This window comes from Prosopis cineraria, unplaced genomic scaffold (genome assembly GCF_029017545.1).
Source record: "Prosopis cineraria cultivar Desert tree isolate PC_DT_omini unplaced genomic scaffold, ASM2901754v1 PC12, whole genome shotgun sequence".
NCBI classification, from domain to species: Eukaryota; Viridiplantae; Streptophyta; class Magnoliopsida; order Fabales; family Fabaceae; genus Prosopis; species Prosopis cineraria.
The window spans coordinates 42,896,537-42,907,464 of record NW_026555343.1 but is presented as its reverse complement, the minus strand read 5'-3'; the positions used below and the strand labels follow the sequence as shown (position 1 = coordinate 42,907,464).

The 10,928-nt window shown below is 32.6% G+C and overlaps 1 protein-coding gene across 2 annotated transcripts; it reads left to right on the top strand.

The window, feature by feature from the left end:
* Window positions 1–4,449: 4,449 nt before the first annotated feature.
* LOC129288729 (mitochondrial carrier protein MTM1) lies at window positions 4,450–10,412 on the top strand. 2 transcript variants are annotated; one of them, XM_054925459.1, is made up of 10 exons: window positions 4,450–4,928; window positions 5,389–5,460; window positions 5,740–5,865; window positions 7,088–7,147; window positions 7,291–7,461; window positions 8,123–8,219; window positions 8,333–8,424; window positions 8,533–8,682; window positions 9,620–9,678; window positions 9,775–10,412. In XM_054925459.1, exons 1-10 carry the CDS (start codon window positions 4,686–4,688, stop codon window positions 9,905–9,907), a joined length of 1,203 nt encoding a protein of 400 aa, XP_054781434.1. In that variant the 5' UTR covers window positions 4,450–4,685; the 3' UTR covers window positions 9,908–10,412. The 2 variants fall into 2 exon arrangements, with proteins under 2 accessions (XP_054781434.1, XP_054781435.1); XM_054925460.1 differs by lacking the exon at window positions 5,389–5,460.
* The last annotated feature ends 516 nt before the right edge of the window (window positions 10,413–10,928 follow it).

The window sequence follows — 10,928 nt, the reverse complement described above, 5'->3', positions numbered from 1 at the left end:
TCTTGCTACCATCAATGCTGCTGCATTCTCAAAACTCAAATTCAAACTCCTTTTTATGTTTTCACTCTTAATCAATTTCACAAAAAACATTCCTTTCCATGTTAAATATTAACGTAGGAGTTAGTTTAGAGGAGTTGTTTTGTTCTAAAGGTAAAACTTCAATCTCTTTAATCTATGATCTTTTTTTTTTTTCCAAAATTATCTCTACAGTTAGATTTCTTTTTTTCTTTTTATGATGTATGTATAAGTTATGTTGATAATGCTCTAACATAAATGATTAAAATGATGGGTATTTTTTTAAAAAAAAATAGCAAACTGTTTTTTTTTTTAAAAAATCAACATGCATAAATCTCCTTGATCTATGTAAATTAGTTAATCAGGAGAGAGTCCTAAAATTCACAAGTGTAGGAGAGAGATGAAGACATGGAATAGCATGGTGTAAGCTAGTTAACGTAACATCTTGAGAAATACAGTATTTAGTTTTGTTCATGCATGTTCAAACGCTATGAAGTTGTTATTTATTTTCTGGTTTATATCATTGTATTTGTAGCAAATTCATCAATTAGCTTTTTATATTTCAATATATATAAATGAATGATAGATATTAGCTTTAATTACTAAAGAAATGGTTGAGAATAATTTGAAAGAGAAAAGATTAGGTGGTTTTCCATTAAAAGAAGGAGAAGAAGCATGGAATCACATCCCCCTGTGAGAATAATATTGATGATATGATTTTTTGTCTTGAAAGTCCATACACTTTTTTTTTTTTTTTTGGGTAGGAAAATGTCGAAACATTTGCAGCCGCTGTCACAAGAATGTCACTTATGCCACTTTGTACTGATATGCAAAATTTGAATACAAAGCAAAGCTTAATTTTAAATAAAAAGTGGGATGGTGTGGCCATCATAAATTGTCACTTAAAAAAATACACAAGACCGTGTCGACATTGGGCCATTATTCTTGCTTTTTCTGAAGAGACCGTCTCCTGTTTACAAGTTCGTATATGAAAAAAACGAAAAAAAATCACACAGCAATTATAAATTTACTCAATTGGCGATTTATTTGAGTATACTATATATTTCAGTATTTCACCACCGCGTCCCTCTCAAGATTGTCAAGTTGAACATATTCTTTCCCTCCTATTTTATAAAATATTTTTTTATGTAATTTTAATGTCTCAAAATATTAGATGTTTTTAAAAATAAAATTTCATTAATTATAATTCTTTTAATATTACCTCCATTATCTCATTTCATAAATAAATTTTCTTTACCTCCTTTTCTTTTATTAATGAAAGATATTTTTAAATTTTACCAACGAACGCTTAGTGGTCAAGAACTTGGACACCTTAATTTGAGATTTCAAGTTTGAGTCTCGGGATATGTAACAGTGTAACTGCATGCAAAGTATGTTTTGCCAATGATATCCACAAAATCTCTTCAAAGAACACCCCACCTAAATAAGGATCTGACTTACTCTAGAGTAGATTGGGCGACAATGAACTCAACATACTCAAATGTTTTAGGATATAGGATGCGAAAGCCAAAAAAAAAAAATCCTCTTGACAAGCGCAACTCAGTTGCTCTAGTACTCCAATAATAACTAGTAATAAAACTGCACAAAAGACTAAATAAAATTGAACTTTAACTTAACATAAAATCTGGTTTCTTTCATGAAAAAGGACTGAATTAGGCAACTCATAGTTCTATCTAGTCTAGTTATAACCCGAAAATTAACAAAACTGAACTTAGTCCATAAGATTAGAATACTCACTTAATTTTTTTTTGCTTTTTTCCTGTATGAGATGTAACAATTCATTTTATCTTAATAAACTCAATTAAAGTAATAAAAATACTTATAATCATAAAAGTCTGTAATAATCTCTAGTAACAACAAAAAATATTTCAGTTACAATTCACATTATTTAAATTTGTAAATTGAACAATAGTAATAACAGCATTCAACAAATTTCATCAACATGTCTAATATACATTACAATAATAATTTAACAGCAAACTAAATTAAAATTATATTAAATATAAGGGTGAAATATGAATGAAGGAAATGTTATGTTCAAACTTCAAACTATTCAAATATATTAAATATCATTAAAATTATATTAAAATAATTAATTTCATAGGATCAGACTGGACTAAGTGGCCTGAGAGCTTGATCTCCTATCCAATCCAACTTGAGAAGTTAGTTTGGTCTTTTTGATTTCTTTAATCTTTTGGATCAATATTTTTATTGGATTGGGTTGAATAAGACAACCGGATGTTTGCGGAGCCTTAGCTAATAAGATCCTATTTATATGATATGGAGAATTGTTTTTTTGGTTATGTTTATAGGACATATAATTAATTTTTTTCATAAAATTTTTAAATTTACTCTCATTAAATGTTTGCCCAAAAAATATTATTAAAATATATATTTAATAAAAATAAAACTGAAAACTTATTAAATTTTTAAGGAGAGTTAATGAACTTTTAAATGTTTCTTGTCCTGATAAAATATATTAAAAATTAAAAATTACTTATAAATAACATCCCAGTATATTTAATTAACCATGCCTGCCTTTGCATATGGTGGAGACTTATTGTCCCACAAAAAATCTTACCTCTAATTTTATCCAACGAAGGACCCCATTGCGCTGTAGATTGACTCCTGAGTCCTGACAATTTAAGGTAACCCTGCTTTTGAAAAAAAAAAAAAAAGTCAATGATAAACAAATTTTTTTGATTGTCTTGTAATGTTTATATTTTTAAAGCAAAAATATTATTCAAGGACTATTAAGGAGATTTAATATCAGTTAAAAACAAAATGGTTTTATCGCAGAATTAAGAAACTGAAATGCAATTATAATTTATAGTGAAAAGATAAAATTACTCCTTACATATTTTATTTTTTTTTTACCAAAAAAAACTCCCACTATCGTCAGCCACAAATACCTCCTCTTTGTTGGTCGAGCCACCATCATAGATCTATCAAAGCTTCAGTGACAATTAATTCAAATTAATTTTTTAAAGTCCTCCTTAGCTACTTGGTGCTTGGTAGCTACCTAATTCATTTAATTTTTTATGGTAAAAAAATATATATGTAGTAATTTAAGTTTATATATCACTTTCATGTTATAACATGATAATATTTTGTTAATTTCTAAATAATTCTTATTATTTTATAAGTTTTCATTTGTTAATTGACATTTAAATGTCATTAAAATAACATGTTTATAAAAGTAATAAATTTAGCTCTAAACTACTTGTTTCTTATAACATAACAATATATTATTAATTTTAAATTTAATTTTTTCTATTTTGTTAAAGCTCGGACAGATTGTAGTTAATCATAAATAAGTTGTTGTTGAAGTCTGAATAACTTATTATTTATATAGGATAAATACATATTCATTAAACTTGTGCTATCAATTATCAAAAAGTATCTATTTAGATTTTAAAAGCAACTCAATCAAAATTAAAAATAATCTATTTAGGCTTTAATAGGTTAGAAAAATTAGTTGAATGTACTTAACTATATAAGTATTAGTCTTTCATCAACAAACATTCATTTAGATTTTAATAATAACTCATTCAAAATTAACAATAATTCATTTAGGTTTTAACAATTTAAAAAAATTGATAACACAGGTCTAATGAAACTATTGTTCATCCTATATAAATAATAAGCTATTGACAATAACCCATTTATGATTAACAATAATCAATTCAAGTTTTAATAAAATAGAAAAACTAAATTTAAAATTAACAACACATCATTATATTATAAGAAACAAGCGGTTTGGAATTAAATTTATTACATATATAAATTTTTTATTTTAATAACATTCAAATGTCAATTAACGAATGGGAACTTATAAAATACATAAATTTTTAAAACTTTCAATGTGTAATTAATTATATTAAATTAACAAATAACATTAGTAAAATAATAAGTATCATTCATGAATTAGCGATACATCATTATATTACAACAAAAAAGTGAAATGAAATGGATTAAATAATTTTATTTAATTGTTATTTAAGAATAATTATAAAATTAATAAATTTAAATTAGATATAATTATATTTTTAAATTTTAAGATGAGGGTGAGTGAAAGAGTGAGATAATGTGAGAAGGATAATGATAATTTTATAAAAATATTATTTATATCATATCATTTTATCTTCAACCCCCCAAACTAAAAGGTTGACAAAAATGAATTTAACATGATAAGAGATGATTTGGAAAGTCGTCTCAAAGCATCCCACTCTCTTTCAAAAATTTCTTTCAAATAATAATATAAGACTTTTAATCATCTCATCCCATTACATTCCACATTAAAAAAAAAAAAAAAACTCCCAAAAATTACCTTCGGCCTCAGACCACGCACATTTGTTTGACACGTCCTAAACTGTACGCCACGAATCTCTTCGTTCGTTTCATGTTAATTTCTCCTCTTTATGCTCTGCCTTTGCCTGCCAATTTCCCATGCATATATATATATATATATGAATACCAAACCCCTCGAACCAGGAACAAGAAAAACACGCCACCAAGTCAGAACCTTCCGGAGGAGCTGCCAAAGTTTCTTACCGTTACTCTCAGAAGCTCGGACGACCCTCCCATATGTCAAAACGATCGAGTTTGTGTTGATTTCCCGCGAAAATTAGATATTTTTGTATTGACGAATGGTGGGCTCGAAGCAGTACTTCCCTTCGTGGATTGGTGCGGCTGCTACCAGGGTTGATTTTGAGGGGAAGGTTTCGTCTATGTCGTCGTCTAGTAATCCCAATGACGATCACACTGGCTCTTCGGGTGCGCCGCCTCGGAGCCATCCTGATGCCGAATTGACTTTTAGAGAGAGAGTTTTGTCTGCAGCTGGTGCTGCTTTTGTTTCTGCTATCATCGTTAATCCTCTGGATGTGGCCAAGGTATTAGGTTTAGATTTAATCGTGTCTTCAAATTTGTCATTTAATTTGGCGTTTTTCTTTAAAATTTGAGTTTCTGGAGGTGATCGTAACCCTGTCCTTGGAGCAGCAGGGTGAGGAAGGAAGGAGAATCTTTTTTGATGAAGTGCTGTAAGTGTAAATGTTTTACAATATGACAAACAATCTTTTCTCTGTGTCATCAGTGATTAAAGATGCTAGAAGTATCTTTGCTTGCGTTTTCTAAAATTTGGGGTGAATGTGTTTGACAATGTTGTGCTGTTTCTTCTCTCTCTCTCTCTCTCTCTCACTGACCAACAATGTGATGTTTCTTCTCTTTGATAGGAATGTTCAAAAGATTAGCCATACCTTATGTAAACGTGTTTCATTTTTTTAACATTAGTTTTTGTCAAGCTTTAGTTTAAGAATGCTTGAATCTAGATTTCATTATGATAACTTTTTTCAGACAAGACTGCAAGCTCAGGCTGCTGGGGTTTCTTATCAAAGCATTTGCCGCATGGGTTGTGAAACAAATACGGTATAATAAGTGGTGCTCTTCACAAAATTTTATTCGAGAAAGTTTGCATTCACAAGTGTGTGTGTGTCTGTCTTTTATCCAATCAACTGTGGTTGTAAAGCATAGAAGCATAATTGTGTTTGCTTTGGAAATTGATGGTTGTTAATTACATGTATTTGTCTGATCATAATTGATTATGTATTTTACTTCTCTTGCTTCTATGAGTTCATCAAAATGATATTTTCCTTTGAACTAACAGGAAGGATCACAGTTTTTTTTTTTTTTGATCTTTTTATTCAGGGGGTACCGGATGCAAGATATCCCGTTATCCAAGCAGTTTCTAAATCAGGATCAGCATGCCCTTTGGGATGTTACACTAACCAGTACAGGGGAACCCTTGACGTCTTATACAAAGTTATACGTCAGGTTAGTGCATGGATTTTCAATTATGTTGAAAAATTCACTCGAACAAATTAAATAAATAACTTTCAACTTTTTGTGAGATGTTATGACGAGATTTCAGTGGAAATTCTTGGTTCACTATTAACATCTATCTGTTTGCTGTTCTCTGAATTAAATCAGGATTTGTTGAAGTAGTAATACTGGCAGACTGATATGAACTCCCTATTTAAATGGAAAAAAATAAAAATGGAAAATTAAACCAAGGATCAAGGCTATATAGATAGGCTACTACTATAGTAATCAACGGAAAATACCAAGACACACTTTATTCTGTTTTCTTAGTCTGATTTATAACATGACAACCTGCTAAAAGACTTGCTACCTGTTGACCAAGAAGTGATTTTCAGATATTATAACTTTTATGCTTTGTTTGGATGGAGAGAAAAGTGTGAGGAAAATGGAGGGGAAGTAAAAATAGGAGGGAAGTTTGCTAAAAATGGTAAAAAAAAAAAAAACTATTTTTGGCAATTTTCCCTCAATAGTTTTCTTTCCTTCTTAATTTTCTCCCCATCCAAACCAAGGGTTAGAGAAATAGCAAAAAGTAACACAGGTCAAAGTGCGAGCCCTGAAACTGAGAGCCTGAACTTTTATCAAATAATTCCAAGAAATACTGGGGTTTGAATGAGGAAGTATACCAAGCAAATATTCAAACTTAAATTCAAATCAGGGGCAATAATCCTAAGGATATTTTCTTTTCATGCTGTATTATACAAGTATATTGAAGAAAGGGGATTCGGCTCTTCTGACTTGCAAGTTGCTTAGGGTGCCACAAGGTAGGCAATGAGGAGAAAATCAAGGAGCTTTTTAGAAATCCATAGATAGATGTCTGATTCTTTTACTTTAAGAATCACAATCTTTGACTAATTCTTTTGTGTAGTGAGCAATAAGGCATTTGATGACGTGTTATGTGAAAGAACTAAATAAGAATTGGCAGTAGTTAAATATGGCAATGCATGAATGGAAGTATATTCTTTAATAGTAATCTCTATCTAGAGCATAAGATGTGGGAAATTAGTTAGGAAGTTTTGACTGTTCTAGTTTAGGCTTATACATGTCATGTTTCATGCATGAGTCATGATGAGAGCATTCTTGTTGCTTTCCCACTGTAATTACCGCATAGTCCTATTTTTTCAATGGCATGCAAATAACTTACTATAAGAGGGATCATGGGAGCTAATTTATGCAGGAAGGATTTACAAGATTGTGGAGAGGCACGAACGCAAGTTTAGCATTGGCTGTGCCATCTGTAAGCTCTCTTTCCTATATAGGATTTATATTGTTTTATGGGTTTCTTTGGGCTTGATACCAATCACTTGGATTGTAGAATGCACTATCTACATCTCACATGCTGTTATATTCTAATGTTATTGTATTTTTGCTGTCCATTAGGTTGGAATCTACATGCCTTGTTATGATATCTTCCGCAACATCATGGATGATTATACGGCTCAGAATGCTCCAAACTTAACACCCTATGTTCCACTGGTTGCAGGAACATTAGCACGGTCATTGGCTTGTATCTCTTGTTATCCTATTGAACTTGCAAGGACACGCATGCAGGTAGTCTCTGATGAAGCTGTGGCTAATTTTTGTGTGGTAATTTGTGAGATTTAGGTCATTATATCATTTAGAGATAGACAATAATGAAAAATGAACACCCATAATTTGGATGAGGAAATCATGACATAGCAAGAAGGTTGGGCAAACAGTTCTTAAGGCAAGAAGATTTTTTTGGGGAGGGGGTGGGGTTCAGGTTCTCGAACTGCTGACAGATAACACTCTGGAGATTCTTGGCCTTTAGAAGTAGGGTTCAGACCTGAGGAAAAGGTCACGGCTTTAGTTTTGGGGTTAAGAGAAATGAACTTTTTGCACCTCCACTCTTGAGAATCTATTGGTTGTGCTGTAAGAGTTGGAGGTTTACCATAAAGCCTAAAGTACAGACCATTTTAGTTTTAGGAATAAAATCATGTAAACCATTGCCGACCTTGGATATGATTTGTCTGGTCATCTTCACCTTTTCTTTATTCTTCTTTGGTATGTGAAAACCTGGTGCATTGTTTCGGCTATTCTGGTTGATGAGGTCCCTCTGTCCTTGCAGCCCCTATTGCTTTACTCTCAATGAATACTTTCTTCATTTGAAAAGCATTTTCTAAATAAACTTGAGTGCTTTGATTTTTATAGATGTTAAGTAATACTTGTTTTTTCATTTACCCATGTTTAGGCATTTAGAGCTAGCCAAAATGGCACGCTTCCAGGCGTGTGGAAGACATTGCTTGGAATCATCAAACCTGCAAATGGCACAAGCCTCCTTCAGAATTGTAAGTGCAGCGCTGATTGTTTTCTGTGATCTGCTTTTCTCTTTATCATCCTTTTGAGGCAATGCATGATTGAGTCAATTAGTAGTTATTTATTTTATGACCCTTTCTAACAGTACATAACTACCGTTTCTGGTGGACTGGCGTGGGAGCAACACTTGCTCGGGATGTTCCGTTTTCTGCAATTTGTTGGTCAACCCTTGAGCCAGTAAGATATTACTGCTTAAGCCATGAGTGAATAGATTTTGGTTTCTTTTTAGGGTATTGTTTAGAGTCAGTAACATATTGAGTGCCACTTTCATGCAATTCAATTCAGATAAGGAGAAAAATTCTTGGTCTGGTAGGTGAAGAAGCAAGTGCAGCCACTATCCTTGGGGCAAACTTTTTAGCTGGTTTTGCTGCTGGAACCTTGGCAGCTGCTGTCACATGTCCACTAGATGTGGCAAAAACTCGGCGACAAATAGAGGTTGTTTCTCAAAACCTAGCTTCCAGAGTGCAGATTATTATACTTATAAACACTGCCCTTCCCCAAACAAAAAGGCAGAAATTTAAACACCACAATTATAGAAACAGATGACAAGCACAGATTGTTCGTAAATAAATGTTAAATTTATAGTGAAACTTATCACGTAAGAATACAAAGCAAACTGCTGACCGAAATCAAATTCCTAGCCTCATTAGGTGAGCTACAATTTTAAACAGTTGCGTACACAGTGAATTTGTTAGTTATTCCTCATCAACATATGACGGTGGGATTCAAATTGAATGAAAATTCTCATAAAAGTGCAATGAAGTTGGAACATCAATGCATTTCTAAACTCTGATCATTTTGGTTTATCAGTAAGATCAACTGGCACATCTGCAACATTTTTTCTAGCTTTGTTATAGACCCAACCGTTTAATTCCATTCTCCTCTATAGTTGATACCTAGTTTTACTTTTCATAAAAAAACAATTAAATTGTGGATCTTTTGTTTTGTTCAGAGTTTGAGATGAGTCACACTCTTTTATGAGCAATGTGGCTTCTTATAAATATAACTTTTGGTCCTTATACTTTACTTGTGTTTTGCTTTTAGTCCCTATACTTTTTTTTTTTGAAGTTTTAGGCCCCCATACTTTTGTTTTTCATTATTTTCAGTCCCTCTATGAACACAGTATAAGGACCTTGGAAGGACGCAAAACAATTAAAAACAAAAGTGCAGGGACCTAAAACATAAAAAAAAAGTATAGGAGCCAAAAGCAAAACACGAGTAAAGTATAGAGATCAAAAATTATATTTATTTTAAATTTTATATTAGACAGTGTCTGATATGTTAATTTGATGTTCGTTGAGGAAGTTTGTGACATTATAAATAGCATGATGACTGCATTGTTCTCTAACATATCAACTTTGTAACTTTCCAGAAGGATCATGAACGGGCATTGAAAATGACAACGAGGACAACATTGCTGGAGATTTGGAGGTATGTCTTTTCAATTGGTTATGGTTCCAATCACATGATTGACTCCTTTAAAATGCTTTGGACTGACATTTGCTCTCTGTACTTGGGGTGAGACAGGGATGGGGGATTAAGAGGGCTATTTGCAGGAGTTGGCCCCCGCTTAGGTCGCACTGGCCCTTCGGTAGGGATAGTTGTCTCGTTCTACGAAGTTGTCAAGTATACTTTACATCACAGACTACACGCGCATTGATCTTCCAGGCTTTCAACCCCATTTGAATGGAAGGTCTTGCTTTTGCTCATGGGATTAGCTTCAATTGTGGCTAGACAATCAATCTCAACACCAGAAGCCAACAGTGTTTTGACATCGCAAGAAGTCAGAGCTTGTGAGGCTAAATGATTCAAAGGAGCAAAATGATTGATCAAGGTTATTTGAAAGCGTCTGAACACCCCCTCCCCCGGCGGCTAGACAAAATGTGTACACACTTCATTTGCAAAATAATCGGAGAATCATTACATTTTATGAGGTTAATGAGGATGGTGTGATTCTTGGACGTGTACGTTCCTGTCAGGAGGCAAAAGAATGCTAAATTTGCAATGAAGCCTTTGTTTCAGATTGCTTTTTGTTTTCCTTTCTTCTATTGGTTAATTTTCATTCAGCTCTATAATTTGTCCTCAGTCTGATGGAAGTTGTATGCGTTTTGACAACATATATTCGTTAGAAATAATAAACACCACCACTAGCTATGTTTCACTGATTTTATGTTTTCTAGTTTATAATTTGATTGACTGCAAGTTGACAATGATGGAGATACGGATGACAAGTGCTAAACGGATCGATATTCCCTATCCTTCAAGGATTAAAAGAGTGGAGCGATGATCATGAACTGAAAATAAAATGGGTATAACAGATAAACACAATAGTCCCACCACTGGCAATATATTGAATACATAAATAAATAAATAATAGAGGGTAAAAGAATCCAGATACAGGAAAATTATCCAGAAGAGGAGGAGCGTTAAGGAGCACCCGCTATGTTCAATCTCTCTTAGATCCTACAAAAAGCCTACTGAGAAAAGGCATCAAGAGGGTGAATGAGGTATGTGAGAACCAGTGCCACAAACATGAGCACGTATGCAATCCCTTGGTCAATTGAAGTACCTGGATCACAAAATAATAGAAAGAAAATGAATCAGTATGACATGACACACATAATAATTCATTCTTCAGACTCGTGCCGGTTGAAAATAAACATGCATCCCTGGGGAAGGTG

Bases quoted from the DNA above. Each gene is read 5' to 3' on its own strand.
- LOC129288729 (XM_054925459.1), top strand. From the start codon at position 4,686: ATGGTGGGCTCGAAGCAGTACTTCCCTTCGTGGATTGGTGCGGCTGCT. The intron at 8,220-8,332 runs GTAAGTGCAGCG...CCTTTCTAACAG, and splicing joins CACAAGCCTCCTTCAGAATT to TACATAACTACCGTTTCTGG. The intron at 9,679-9,774 runs GTATGTCTTTTC...GGGGTGAGACAG, and splicing joins ACATTGCTGGAGATTTGGAG to GGATGGGGGATTAAGAGGGC.